Source organism: Anticarsia gemmatalis, chromosome 27, assembly GCF_050436995.1.
Source record: "Anticarsia gemmatalis isolate Benzon Research Colony breed Stoneville strain chromosome 27, ilAntGemm2 primary, whole genome shotgun sequence".
NCBI classification, from domain to species: Eukaryota; Metazoa; Arthropoda; class Insecta; order Lepidoptera; family Erebidae; genus Anticarsia; species Anticarsia gemmatalis.
The window spans coordinates 6,543,768-6,558,872 of NC_134771.1; the positions used below are offsets into that span (position 1 = coordinate 6,543,768).

The window sequence follows — 15,105 nt, forward strand, 5'->3', positions numbered from 1 at the left end:
TGATCCTCTGAACTCTGTTCCTCTCTTCACTTCCAAGGAAGAAAACCTTCACAGTTGGAGAAAGAAAATAATTTGGATGCAAAAATGTAAAGTGCTTGTCAGTTTTGAAAATGACAGCTGAAAACACTTCCAGGAATGTGATGGAGGCGCCGATTTTCGTGCTCCAGTGCATCTTACCAGCTGACTGCAAGGAGGCAGATCCAGGTACTTGATACAGAGTGCAGGGAGCCACGTACCTGTATGAGTAAACACAGCAATAGCCAGACTCCTGAGCCTTTAATATACATATTTGTGTCGTCGAGTAGCCGTCAGCTTTTACATCGTGCAGCACCGGTATTTGTTCATGATTTATTTTATTTTACAGATAATTTTGGGGTGTGTCATCGCCAAATTTTTCTTTTGTTCTTCTGTTGTCAGTGAAGTGTGAAGTTCTTTTTCCTTTGACGCGTTTTCAGCCAGAGATCGTTGTACGATGTCAAATACAAACTGTATGAAGGTTTGTTTATAGGTCTACTTCTAAATATCACGCGCTTGGACTCACCTTCACTCTGATTGATTAGGTGCAGTTTGAGAATAGTTCAGTCAGACTTAACTTGACTACGCTGACATATAACACGAAATAATTTTCTGTACACACAAATATTTTTGCAGGAATACCATTTCGCGGCTCCAAGCGCCTAGAAATATGTTTACCGGTTGTAAATCTCTTCTAAACCATTCCTATCTTTTGTGACTAAGTTCTGGTGAAACAGTGTATTTGTATAAATAAAGACAGAACCTTCTTGATATCTGTAATTCGAACATAGAAGGTGGTCAAGTGTGACGGCAGTGTGTGTCAAATGTCAGATGAGTTGGTACGCGAGAGTGCCGCGCAAGTGAGGAGGGCCAGCCCTCCGGGAGTGGCAGCTGCGCACGAGACTCACCACGGCGTCGAGACATGAGACCTGCGGCTCCGCCCTCGGACATGTGCGCATAACACGCGGTATGTACAACACAGTACACGCTTGAAGTTTTGTAGACATTTCAAACAAGTTGATGGTAAACTTGAGTGACTTTCCTTAAATGTTCGTTTTATTCGCTGCCGCACTCAATCTAGATTGGGTAGCTAGCTGTGCTGAAACTGTACTCGTTTTATAAAACATAATTTGAGGAGCTCCCCCAATTTGCATCCGATTTTAATTGATCATCTGCTATGTTGTTAACTAAGTCTTCGTTTGAGAAAAGCGAAGCAATATCAAGTTAATGGTGAGGTGAATTTTGCGAGACTAAGAAGTCCTAGAGTCTCCTTTTAAATTGTCTTTTCTGAACGAGAAAGACTTTGAGTTTAGCGAAGGAACTTTGTTAATGACTGCTCTTTCTACTTATCGGAGATTGGATCAATCTTTCCAGACTTTTATACAAAAAATCTTACCTTTAGATCAGTATTTCTGTGTCCCTACTTTGGCCATCTTGAGTCTAGACAAAAAGTACAAATTTTAATTTGGTGCATCTACTTTATTTTCAACTAGCTTTTCCCGCGCCCGCGACTTCGTCCGCGTGGTTTGTGATTTAGGACAGAATTTTATACAAACTTTCATCTATTTTATCCCCTTAGGGGTAGAATTGATCAAAACCCTACAACCTTATTAGCAGATATCTACGTCATAACATTTGCTTGCATGCAGTAAATTTAAGCCCGATCCGTCCAGCGGTTTGCATTGTGTGTTGATAGATCACTATGTCAGTCAGTCAGTCAGTCACGTTTGTTTGTTGTGTGTGTCAGTGTGTGGAGGATGTCAGCGCGGTCGTCGTCGGGCTCGTGGTCCGGGGGCGGCGCGCGCGCGGCGCCCGACATCATCGACCTGGACAAGTTCATGCGCGGCGGCGTGCGGCCCTCGCGCAATGCGGACCCCAGAATACCTAACACGCGCTGGTGAGTCCAACAACTACCTCCTAACCAATTTATCCAACATTTATTTTATTAGCCCACTACTGGGAAAAGGCCTCCCCTCTTTTTCTTTCAAACTTGTCTGTCCTGTGGCATATTCCGCCACGATGGACTAGCAAATGCGGTTAGATTAACATGCCACCTACGTCGTGGTCGGCCTCGACAACGATATCCATCGTGTGGTGTCCACTCTGTCACCAGCCTCATCCATCTCTCCGGATGCATGCGCGAAACATGGCCAGCCCAGTTATCATCATTTATCCAACATGCGTTTAACTATAGCACTTTTCAAGATCTTCAGATTCTCAACTTTCACACGATAGGTATTCGTGTGAAACTGTGTCCTCAAGTATTTCAAAGGAGAATGGGCACTCCTGGGCGGTCGGCGGCCATTAATGAAAGTAGTGTCAAATTAAAGTAATGATAACTAGGAACAACTTTTACTAAGAACGTTTCGCTGCAATCCTTTCAGGAAACAATATATTGACATGTAAATATAATGGAATTTCATAGAACAAATACAATTATTTCGTGTCTGTAATGCATTTAATGTTGTGTAATAACGTTACATCTTCTTATAACGATTGCAATGCCATCAAAATGAACAATAATCGTAACTCATATCTATCTATCATATGGTTCACCCAGTTTCAAAGTTGTTCAAGCCGCCCGAATGTTATCTTAGTAGACAACAACCGGGACCGACTTTTTACGTGCCCTCGGAAGCACGGAGAAGCCCAGTTCAAATACCACAATGCGGTCACCCATCTATAGAATGACCGCGCCAACGGTTGCTTAACCAACAGATTGTTTACCGACCAGTGAGCGCAACTGGCTATGAACGCCTCGTTTTTAAGCTGAGCATTCAAGACAGATAAGTCGTCTCAGTGAATATATTATAGAAGAGCAAGATGTTTATTTGTTACGATATTTATATATTTACATGTTATGATTGTTCGAATATTAATAATGTCTACATTTGTATGCAATAATATAAATAGTACTTTTTATTTAATCTCCGAATATAAGCCAAAAATATGTTTTTATACTATTAAAAGTGCTCAAAAACAAAAATGTATTTTGTTCGTCATATAAGTGCGTCGCGGCAATAAAACTTCTACACGGTAATTATAGGACTAAACTACATTAAAAAAACAAAAAATCAAGTTTGGCCGCGGATCGCCCAGGCTCCATACTATTTTGCCCATTCTCCTTTATAGTCCCTTTTGAACGGTTCAAGATTCCTCAAACTCTTCTCTTCTAAAAATGCCCAGTTTTGCTTTTAATATAGGTGTAAGAATATGCTGTATTGTGTGAAAATAAGTCTTTTTATATCTCTGTTTCGGTGTTGTTATACTTAGTGACCAACTGGTGGTGGACTGTGGCGGCGTGGAGCGCAAGGTAACGTCGCCGGTGGCGGGCGGCGCGGCGGCGGCGGCGGGCGGGGCGGGCGGCGCGGGCGCGGCGCGGGCGGCGCCCAGCAGCGCGGCCAGCTCCAGCAGCGCCAGCACGCGCCCGCCGCACGCCAAGCGCTACTCGCACGACTCCGGGCTCTCCGACGGCAGCTACGCCAGGAGGAAACATCGACCACATCGGTAGTACTCAACGAATACTATTATTTTTATCTATACTAATATTATAAAGCTGAAGAGTTTGTTTGTTTGTTTGTTTGATTGTTTGTTTGTTTGTTTGTTTGTTTGTTTGTTTGTTTGAACGCGCTAATCTCGGGAACTACTGGTCCGATTTTAAAAATTCTTTCAGTGTTAGATAGCCCATTTATCGTGGAAGGCTATAGGCTATATATCATCACGCTACGATCAATAGGAGCAGAGTAACAGAAAAAAATGTTACAAAAACGGGGAAAATTATGATTATCTTAAGTGACGCAAGCGAAGTTGCGCGGGTCAGCTAGTATCGAATAAAGCTCATCATGATCGTAGAGATGGTGATGATGATGATGATGGTTGTGATGATGATGATGATGATGAGGATTATGATGGTTATGATGATGATGGTTGTGATGATGATGATGATGATTGTGATGATGATGATGATTGTGATGATGATGGTTGTGATGATGATGGTTGTGATGATGATGATGATGGATGTGATGATGATGATGATTGTGATGATGATGATGGTTGTGATGATGATGATGATGGTTGTGATGATGATGATGGTTGTGATGATGATGATGATGATTGTGATGATGATGATGATGATGGTTGTGATGATGATGATGATGATGGTTGTGATGATGATGATGGTTGTGATGATGATGATGATGATTGTGATGATGATGATGATGATGGTTGTGATGATGATGATTGTGATGATCATGGTGATGATGAGGATGGTTGTGACGATCATCATTATTCCGCTTAACTGCACTATAGTACTGGGGTTAACCCCTGAAAATAGATGTAAGGTTGAATGACTAAATTAATGAATTAATGAATGACTAAATGAATGAATGAATGAATGACTAAATGAATGAATGATTGAATGACTAAATGAATGAATGATTGAATGACTAAATGAATGAATGATTGAATGAATGAATGACTAAATGAATGAATGATTGAATGACTAAATGAATGAATGATTGAATTACTAAATGAATGAATGATTGAATGAATGAATGACTAAATGAATGAATGAATGAATGACTAAATGAATGAATGATTGATTGACTAAATGAATGAATGATTGAATGACTAAATGAATGAATGATTGAATGAATGAATGACTAAATGAATGAATGATTGAATGAATGAATGACTAAATGAATGAATGATTGAATGACTAAATGAATGAATTATTGAATGAATGAATGACTAAATGAATGAAGATTGAATGACTAAATGAATGAAGATTGAATGACTAAATGAATGAATCATAGAATGAATGAATGACTAAATGAATGAATGATTGAATGAATGAATGACTAAATGAATGAATGATTGAATGACTAAATAAAAGAATGATTGAATGAGTGAATGAATGACTAAATGAATGAATGATTGAATGACTAAATGAATGAATGATTGAATGACTAAATGAATGAATGATTTAATAAATGAATGAGTGGTTGAATGAATGAATGATTGAATGACTAAATGAATGAATGATTGAATGAATGAACGATTAAATGAATGAATGAATGATTGATTGAATGAATGATTGATTGGATTGACTTGACATTGGACTACCACTATACATATTTAAAATTTTAATTCAACAACAGTCACTAAGTATAAGATGATTATTCATAACTCAATGTTTGATTGCACAGTCGCAGTGGTGTGGAGAGAGAGGCGAGCCGGAGCGCGGCGGCGTTCCGCTCCGGCGGCGGCTCGGGCAGCTCCCTGCGAGCCTTCCGCGCCGTGTGCGAGCGCGCGCTGCTCGACCAACAGGTCGGTTCACGTGATGGCCAACATGCTTGACCAACTTGTGCTATGAGAGTCTGACAGTTAGACTTTAATGTCGCTTTTTTTGGCAGCAGGTACAATCATGCCGTCCTGCTCTAAAATCTCCTGTATCTACCTGTTGCCAACTAAAGCGGCGTTAACGTTGCGTTGTCGCGGCGTTGACGTTGCAGCGTTGGAGGAACGCACGTAAAACGCCAGTGGGATTGCGTTATAAAACTCTGTAGAATTAGCTAAAACCACTCTCTGTAAATAAAAAAAAAATAGATTTTATGATACAATGTTGCTTCACACACCTCCAGGCTCAGATCGCTCGCGTGGCGCAGCTGTGTGAGCGACTGACGGAGCGGCGCACCCCGCCGGCGCCGGAGCCCCCTCCGCCGCCGCCGCCCCCCGCCCCCGCGCCCCGCGCCACGCCGCGCCCTCCCCGCGCCTCCCGCGAGCGGTCCGTGCATCACTCCGACACCACCTCGCTGAGGACCAGTGACGTCACGTCCACCAGCCGGTCCACTAGGAGTAGAGACTTCAGACGGAAAGATAAGAATAGGGTATGTTTACATAATATTATAATGCATAATATATAACGGGTCTTAAACACGATTGAAAATTTAAAGGTTAGGATACCTAATTTATGTTTGTCAATTGTAATAAAGAAAGCAACATTTTTTTGATCACCGCGTATGTTTGTACCAAATTGTTAGACAACTTGATGCTAGCCAACATATTCGACAACTTGTTAGTTACCAATGTGCTTACTAACTTGTTGGTTATCAGTATTTACTCCTGTCTCTTGTGTAAATTGCAGACGGAGGAATGCAAGACGTACAAGATAATAATGAACAAGTTGGACGAGTTGAACCGTCTGTTCGCGGCGCGCGTGCGCTCGCCGGCGCCGCGCCCCGCCGCCCCGCGCCGCCCCGACCCCTCCTCGGGCTCCGTGTCCGTCAGCGACAAGCTGGTCGCCACCGAGCCCAGCCTACTGCAAGTGAATTATCTTCACCTTTTATATACTCGCGAGTAATTACTTTGAATACAACTTACGTTCGTGACCGAAAATATAGGTTTTCTTACAAAATACTCTCTAAATTCAATGGCGTTTTGCTCCTATTTTAAGTGAGTGCCCAGTACACTTACTGAGAACATATTTAGCTTGAAGATTACCCTTAATGTTGCAGTAGAGGATAGATGGTTGGATGTTGTAGTACAGAGGTAGGTAGTACTAAACCCTGAAGTGAGAGCAGGCCGCTGCTCGGCAGGCGTCGTGCGGGCGGCGCGGGCGCGGCGTGCGCGCGGTCACCAACACGTGCGCGCTCGACATCGCGCCGCAGCCGCAGGCGAGACCTAACGTCGCTACTGAGAGGTAACTACTCACTACTACTATGCTACTACGTGAGTGGTCGTTTTAATTCCAGCGTGAACTACCCGTTAAGTCTCTTTAAAGTCGACAGAACTTCAAAACGGATCTCGGAACTCATATTTCGATTAACTGTATAAATATCAAAATAATGATATCTTACAGGTCATTCAGTCCTACAGATGTCTGCTTTGCAGCAAAAGTTGTACCTTAATTAGTTAATTCGGTAATTTGTAAGCAAGCAGTCAAGCTGATTGTTGTTCGTGTATTGCAGTGTGGTGGAGTGTATCAGCACGGCGAGCGTGGTGGCGAGCGCGTGTGACGCGCGCTGCGGGTTCGATCTGGAGGATCCTGTACATGTGAGTATACAAACAGAACTGAAATGTTTCAATATTTAGCAATAATATCCATGAAAATGTTTTACTACGCTCTTATTTACGTAATTTTTACTTAAAATGTTATAGTTATACTCACAAGCAAAGCGCTTGCAAGCTCTGCCGGCGACGACGCGGCGCGCGTGCAGCGGCGACCCGCTGGACGAGCGCCTGTCCGCGCGTGTCGGCCAACATGCTCGCGAGCGTGCTGGCGCACATGTTGGCGCGCATGTTGCGTACGAGCGACACCGCGAGCGAGAGACCTCGCTGTGTGCGCTGTGTCGGGGGTACTGGCGGTCGTTTAGGCAGTAAGTATACGCTACTAAGTTAACTACTGCTACTAATACTAATAAATAAGTTGTAATAAACTATTGTCGAAAAAGCGGCATGCGTTTAGAGTTCAATTTATTTCTTTTTTAAAAACTGTCATGTTCTCACCGACGAAGTATTCCTCTTTCATCGTCATTTCTCAGCACCATAAAGCCCGATTTCCACCACGAGCGGAAATTTAAGTATGAAATTTGCGAATTTAACGAAGTTATTATACCTGGATCGTCTTTTTTCATTCGAGTGCGTTTTGTTAGTTGTTGGAACTCGCCATAGAATCATCAGGTCCGTTCAGCTTGCGGTGGAAACTTTGGGTTTTCTTATTCCTTATTTCCTATAGCTTATGTGCTGAAATAGGACTTCTTCTGTCAAACTCAGTAAATAACGCTGTTTGTATGTGTCAGGTACTTGTCGACGCAGATCTTCAGTTCGGCGGACAGCGACCGCTGACTGTGTACTTGTTATATTAACATCACGTCTATTACATGATTTACATGATTACTACATAAATAATAGTTTTATTTCACCCCTACAACCCTTTTTAAATCTTTTGTATGAAGCTTGGTTAGCAGGTAGCAGCAGTACTTGTGCCATTATAAACGTGCGAACTACGTCATATTATTTTATCGGAGTCTCATTAACAAGAAAGAAAAGTTCTTTTGTTTTCGTGTTCGGGCTTAACTGATACGCCCCTCTAGCGTATCCCAGGAAAATTGTTTTTTAAACAACTTAGCACACACTGGCTTCGCCTGGTTTAGAAAGAACACGGAAATCTTTTTCGCTAATCGATTTTCGTTTGGGTAAAAAACACATGAAAATCAGTTCAGTAGATTATGAGTTTATCCCGAATAGATAGACAGACGCAGCGAGAGGACTTACATAATAGTACCTATCAAGTGTAGAAACTTGCTTTAGGTAATAAATAAAACAAGGTACATAATGTTACGGCAAGTTAATTTTATTACAATTAATTAATTACGAGTAGTTACATTATTAATTTAATTATTTCATCTCGGGAGCACGTGCGTGCACGCTTATATACATAACAAATTTAACTTTTGTACAATACAGTACTTAACACAATGCATTTTAACATATTTTGATCGCGCTCAAAATGACACTCAATTTTAAGTCACGCTTAAAATGCTCCTCAAACATTATGTAGTAAGTGACATCACAAAAAATTAAGTGACATTTTTTAATGCGACAGAAAGATTTTTAAGATCACCAATAAGGACCAACAAACATAGTATATTAATAATATACAAATAACAACAAAACTTTATACATAAATTAAGTCATTTCAATCAGATCTTTGAACAAACAACAATTTCATGAAACTTTCATTTTTTCTATATTTACTGCCATCTAGCGAGCAATAGAAGAGTGTAATTTTTAGCGACATCTGGCGGGCAATAGCACAACTTCGCCTTTAAAAGTTTTTTCAGAAAGATTTACGTTGTGCTCTTGCGCAAAAAATAATACTTTTTATACTTCGGAAAGTAAAAGTTAGTCCCGATCATTGTGAAAAAGAATAGCCGTTGCCGGATCAAAAGACCTTCGCGCAGTTTGACACTAGGGTGACCAATAAAAATGACTATAATTTTGTTCCTTTCCGATGTTATTTCAAAGATCTGTTTATTGCTCCACACAAACACATGTAGTTATAATGCGTACACGCACGCTCACACGCGCAATATTAAGTCCAAGATCACGCTCCACGCGCGTGACTGCACACACACACACAATCACACACAAACTGACACACATATATCAATTCATTTGAAGCCTTTATTCGCCGGAGAAATTCATTTATTTGCCAGCAATAAGCTTATAAAAAATTTATTAAAATTATTTGATTTTTTTTTAGGGTTTTAAAATAACTGGTGATATTTTTGGGACCTTTTATAATGAATAAATTAAACTTTTTTCTATATATCGACTATTATGTCTCGTTTCTTAGCATTTTCGGCTAAAAATGGCATGTTTTTTAGTAATTTGACTCCATGCACTGTTAAAGAAAAACTTTAGGCGACGAATATTTTGGCAATTACACAATTTTTCCAGTAATTTTCTGTACCAATTCATTCATAAACTATTTTAAAATAAACCTTCATAAAAATGTATCACAAGTTATTTTAAAACAATCTCATATTACTAAAATGTATGTATGATATTGTGTGCGTGTATGTATGTATGTATGTGTGTTGGTACACGCGCGAGTGACTAGAGTGTCCGCTGACGTCACGCGGGGGGCGCGGCGGTGACGTCACGGCGGGGGCGCGGCGGGGGGCGAGGGGGGCCCCGCCGCCCCCCGTCACTGACTGTTCGCCAACTCGTCCATGCGACATCTGAAATGTACACGACAACAAATTCATTCGTATATTCAAAGTACAACCAGACCCGAAAAAAATATTTGTGGATCGCACAAATAATTGTTACGTGTGGGAATAGAACCCACGACCTCCCGACGCAATGATATCGGCGTGGCGACCTAAACCACTGCGCCACGGAGTTGAGGGGTAGGTAGTTACCTGACGGCCATCTCGGCGACCTCGAGGCTGGGGTAGTCGAGCTCCTTCACCAGGCACAGCACTGCAGACAGCAGGTTTGAATTCTGCAACACAATAATACCTATAATGATAAGTCTTATTACATGAATATCACAACATAATCATTAGTTCCACATGCTGAACACGAGATGGCAGCACTAATGCGTCAATTCCAATCATGCATTTTTAATACGTTGACCATATTACTGTAAACTTAAAGCACAGGTTCCCAAAGTATGCCGCACCTAGTGAGTGCTGAAGTATTTCGTGAGGGGCGGAAGTGAGTCCAAATACAAATAATAAATAACATAAACACATAAATGTATATAAATATTGAGTAATATGAACCACTGAATCTTTTATTTTAGAAACGGGGGCTGTAGACCATAAAGTTTGGGAGATCATGGCCTGTAGTGTAGTAGGTACATACCCTGGCGACAGGTCTCCGAGTGAAGCCGCGATGCTCCGCCATGACGGCGGAGGGGTACTCGCGGTCGCGCTCGTGCGTGCTGACTCGGTCGTGAGACGTCACGCGCTCGCGCCCCCCTCCCCCCACGCCGCCCGCGCCCCCCGCGCTCTCCCACGAGTCGCCCCCGCACCGCGCTGACATCGTGCCGTACGACTCCGACCTACGAACATAACAATATGATATGAAGTAACACATACAAGAATTAGTCTCGTTAAGATTCTACGAAGTTTAGTTTTAGGGAAAATTCTACCATGATACGTCTCCATCATGAAACCTAAGCGGAAAATTCTACTGTAGCGACTATGTCGTACATATTAGCACGTACATAAATATTAGCACGTAGGTATACAGATAGGGCACAAGCATTCACACAGCAACATTCTCACGTATTTGTTAGTATATAAGCACTTGTTATACTCGCAATAAATCAGACTAAAACCATCTCTTGTCTCCTTGTATCCCTTGCCAAATCATCTGGCAAATTGGTGACTCCGACCGATACAAGTTACATAACATGACTTCCCCTGTAAGTCAAACGGCAACCTCCACATTGGTGATTGGAAGCAGCCTTCACGAAGATCAGACCAGCAGCAGCAAACCTTCGCACCCTCATCACTCCTCACTCCTACAGCAGCAGTCGTACAACTCCAGCCAGCATTTTCGGCCACACCAGGGCACTCCACGAACATGTCGCTCACGCACATGACTGGCATACCCTACGGCCTCAGCGGCATCCAACCTGGGCATCATCGTCACGCTACTCTGACGCACCCAGGGCACCGCAACGCTTCGTCTCGACTCACCGCAGACAACAAAGCACCTCGCCCCGACTCACTGGGGACACTTCACCGCACACCGCACACCGCACACCGCACCTCTCCGACTCACTGGAGTTAGCGGCATACAGTTCCGACTCACTGGGACTAGCGGCATACAGTTCCGACTCACTGGGACTAGCGGAATTCGAGTTCCGACTCGCTGGAACTCATCAATGACACTGGAGAGACTGACTGACATGAAGAAAAGATCGACCTACGGTCTGAGAGGGAGTGATGTAGCGGCTCTCTACATACAGCGACATCTACTGGGACCAGCGCAACCAGTAAGAAACCTTGGAGATAGCAACTGGAACCGCCATTTTATCCCGCATCCCGGAGTTTTTAAGAGAAGCCATCAAAGAACGCCTGATCAGCTGCTACGTAAGATGCGAGTGCTCAGCAACGGCAAAATCAGAGACGAGACTATCAAACTACTATGGCTAAGACTTTTACCACCTGCAGTGACTTCGGTTCTAGCTGTTACAGAAGAAATAGATGTCAACAAAATGAGCCAAATCGCCGACAAGATATTAATACTTCAAAGCAAAACAAACGACGATGCAATGTCATGCATACTGGCGCAGTAAGCAAAAATGGAACAAGAATTAAATACAATTCAGCAAGAACAGAAACTATCAACACAGCACTCGACATTTTTATAATCGACGTAATTTGCCACCAAGGTCAAGTTCAAGAGCAAGCAGTGGGGAAAGAAAACAATTTTGTATCTACCATTACAGATACAGAGAAAATGCAAGAAAATGTGTAAAACCATGTGATTGGAGACAGGACTTTCACACAAGCTATGAGGTAACACAACCAATAATCGGAGCAGATTTTCTGGAGCATTATAAGTTGATAGTCGAAATAGCTGGTCGAAAACTAAGACAGGGTAACAAAGCTGACAACGCCTGCTACCCTAATCAAATCGACACAGCAGACACTCGCACCATTGACGTGGGTATGGATCCACGCATTATTCAGTTATTAAAAAAATACGAGGAAATAACGAAACCTTCCTCACTCCGAGCTACTCCCAAGCATAAGATTACGCATATGTCCTAGGATTTGTAAATAATATATTTTAATTTTTTTTAAAAGGGGGGGAGTATATGTAGCGACTATGTCGTACATATTAGCACGTACATAAATATTAGCACGTAGGTATACAGATAGGGCACAAGCATTCACACAGCAACATTCTCACGTATTTGTTAGTATATAAGCACTTGTTATACTCGCAATAAATCAGACTAAAACCATCTCTTGTCTCCTTGTATCCCTTGCCAAATCATCTGGCAAATCTACCATGAGACGTCATCATCTTGAAACGTACCCGGAAAATTCTACCATGAGACGTCTCCATTATGAAATTTCCCCGGAAAATTATACCATGACACGTCATCATCTTGAAACGTACCAGGAAAATTCTACCATGAGACGTCATCATCTTGAAACGTACCAGGAAAATTCTACCATGAGACGTATCCATCATGAAATTTCCCCGGAAAATTCTACCATGAGACGTCTCCATCATGAAATTTCCCCGGAAAATTCTACCATGAGACGTATCCATCATGAAATTTCCCCGGAAAATTCTACCATGACACGTCATCATCTTGAAACGTACCAGGAAAATTCTACCATGAGACGTCATCATCTTGAAACGTACCAGGAAAATTCTACCATGAGACGTCTCCATCATGAAATTTCCCCGGAAAATTCTACCATGAGACGTCTCCATCATGAAATTTCCCCGGAAAATTCTACCATGAGACGTCATCATCATGAAATTTCCCCGGAAAATTCTACCATGAGACGTCTCCATCATGAAATTTCCCCGGAAAATTATACCATGACACGTCATCCTCTTGAAACGTACCAGGAAAATTCTACCATGAGACGTCATCATTTTGAAACGTACCATGAAAATTCTACCATGAGGCGTCATCATCTTAAAACGTACCAGGAAAATTCTACCATGAGACGTCTCCATCATGAAACCTACTCGGAAAATTCAACCATGAGACGTCTCCATCATGAAATTTCCCCGGAAAATTATACCATGAGACGTCTCCATCATGAAATTTCCCCGGAAAATTATACCATGACACGTCATCATCTTGAAACGTACCAGGAAAATTCTACCATGAGACGTCATCATCTTGAAACGTACCAGGAAAATTCTACCATGAGACGTCTCCATCATGAAATTTCCCCGGAAAATTCTACCATGAGACGTCTCCATCATGAAACCTACTCGGAAAATTCTACCATGAGACGTCTCCATCATGAAACCTACTCGGAAAATTCTACCATGACACGTCATCATCTTGAAACGTACCAGGAAAATTCTACCATGAGACGTCATCATCTTGAAACGTACCAGGAAAATTCTACCATGAGACGTCTCCATCATGAAATTTCCCCGGAAAATTCTACCATGAGACGTCTCAATCATGAAATTTTCCCGGAAAATTCTACCACGAGACGTCTCCATCATGAAACCTACTCGGAAAATTCTACCATGAGACGTCTCCATCATGAAACCTACTCGGAAAATTCTACCATGAGACGTCATCATCTTGAAACGTACCAGGAAAATTCTACCATGAGACGTCTCCATCATGAAACCTACTCGGAAAATTCTACCATGAGACGTCTCCATCATGAAACGTACCAGGAAAATTCTACCATGAGACGTCATCATCTTGAAACGTACCAGGAAAATTCTACCATGAGACGTCTCCATCATGAAATTTCCCCGGAAAATTCGACCATGAGACGTCATCATCTTGAAACGTACCCGGAAAATTCTACCATGAGACGTCTCCATCATGAAATTTCCCCGGAAAATTCTACCATGAGACGTCTCCATCATGAAATTTCCCCGGAAAATTCTACCATGAGACGTCTCCATCATGAAACCTACTCGGAAAATTCTACCATGAGACGTCTCCACCATGAAATTTCCCCGGAAAATTCTACCATGAGACGTCTCCATCATGAAACCTACTCGGAAAATTCTACCATGAGACGTCTTCATCATGAAATTTCCCCGGAAAATTATACCATGACACGTCATCATCTTGAAACGTACCAGGAAAATTCTACCATGAGACGTCATCATCTTGAAACGTACCCGGAAAATTCTACCATGAGACGTCTCCATCATGAAATTTCCCCGGAAAATTCTACCATGAGACGTCTCCATCATGAAATCAACCAGGAAAATTCTACCATGGGACGTCATCATCTTGAAATCTACCCGGAAAATTCTACCATGTGACGTCGTCATCATTAATATTATATTAAGAATTGCTCTTGTGTCGCAGGATTTTTACGAACATACAAACAACGGATACAAATTACAACCAGAACCGAAACAATTATTTGTGGATCGCACAAATAAATGCTCCGCGTGGAAATGGAACCTACGTCCCATGGAAGTGGCGTAGCAAATGAACAAAAGTATTTAACCCTCTACTGCATGAATTATGAAGGAAACGATAAAAAAAATATTTTATGGTTATTGAGCCTTTATTTACTGACAAGATTTACTATAGAAAGGAAATTAAAAAAAAAACGGTTACAGGAACGAAAAAAAAAATTAAGACCATATATGGGTTCGTATGCATTCAAACAAATTATAATCAAAAGTACTATTGACATATATGGGTTTCTATGAAATAAGGAAATAATTTGAGCTTATAGTATCTCGCACAATAGTTTCAGTATTTATCATGAAAATCTGATAAACAGTTCCGTTTGTCGTTGTAACATAGAAATTCATACATTTTTTACATTTTGTGTAAGTTTTTTGACCGCAACATTGACATTTTTGTCGGTTTTTCAT

At 41.7% G+C, this 15,105-nt stretch overlaps 2 protein-coding genes across 7 annotated transcripts in view; one reads left to right on the forward strand and one right to left on the reverse strand.

Moving 5' to 3' along the window:
- Window positions 1–81: 81 nt before the first annotated feature.
- On the forward strand, window positions 82–7,860 carry LOC142984416 (uncharacterized). Its single transcript, XM_076131975.1, has 11 exons — window positions 82–982; window positions 1,763–1,912; window positions 3,289–3,522; window positions 5,223–5,343; window positions 5,658–5,903; window positions 6,161–6,372; window positions 6,558–6,564; window positions 6,612–6,715; window positions 6,984–7,068; window positions 7,174–7,391; window positions 7,815–7,860. Exons 2-11 carry the CDS (start codon window positions 1,773–1,775, stop codon window positions 7,858–7,860), a joined length of 1,413 nt encoding a protein of 470 aa, XP_075988090.1. The 5' UTR covers window positions 82–982; window positions 1,763–1,772.
- Window positions 7,861–8,347: 487 nt separating this feature from the next.
- Window positions 8,348–15,105, reverse strand: part of LOC142984472 (uncharacterized) — a 58,006-nt gene continuing 51,248 nt past the window's right edge. For all 6 annotated transcript variants that reach the window (XM_076132101.1, XM_076132097.1, XM_076132102.1 and 3 more), the window contains 3 exons: window positions 10,393–10,591; window positions 9,945–10,027; window positions 8,348–9,761 (listed from right to left, as the gene is read on the reverse strand). In XM_076132101.1, the coding sequence (XP_075988216.1) occupies window positions 9,728–9,761; window positions 9,945–10,027; window positions 10,393–10,591 (316 nt within the window). In that variant the 3' untranslated portion in view covers window positions 8,348–9,727. The remainder of the gene's footprint in view (window positions 9,762–9,944; window positions 10,028–10,392; window positions 10,592–15,105) is intronic.

Coding starts and splice junctions, on each gene's coding strand:
- LOC142984416 (XM_076131975.1), top strand. CDS start 1,773: ATGTCAGCGCGGTCGTCGTCGGGCTCGTGGTCCGGGGGCGGCGCGCGC. Junction 5,344..5,657: donor GCGCGCTGCTCGACCAACAG/GTCGGTTCACGT, acceptor ACACACCTCCAG/GCTCAGATCGCTCGCGTGGC. Junction 7,069..7,173: donor ATCTGGAGGATCCTGTACAT/GTGAGTATACAA, acceptor AAAATGTTATAG/TTATACTCACAAGCAAAGCG.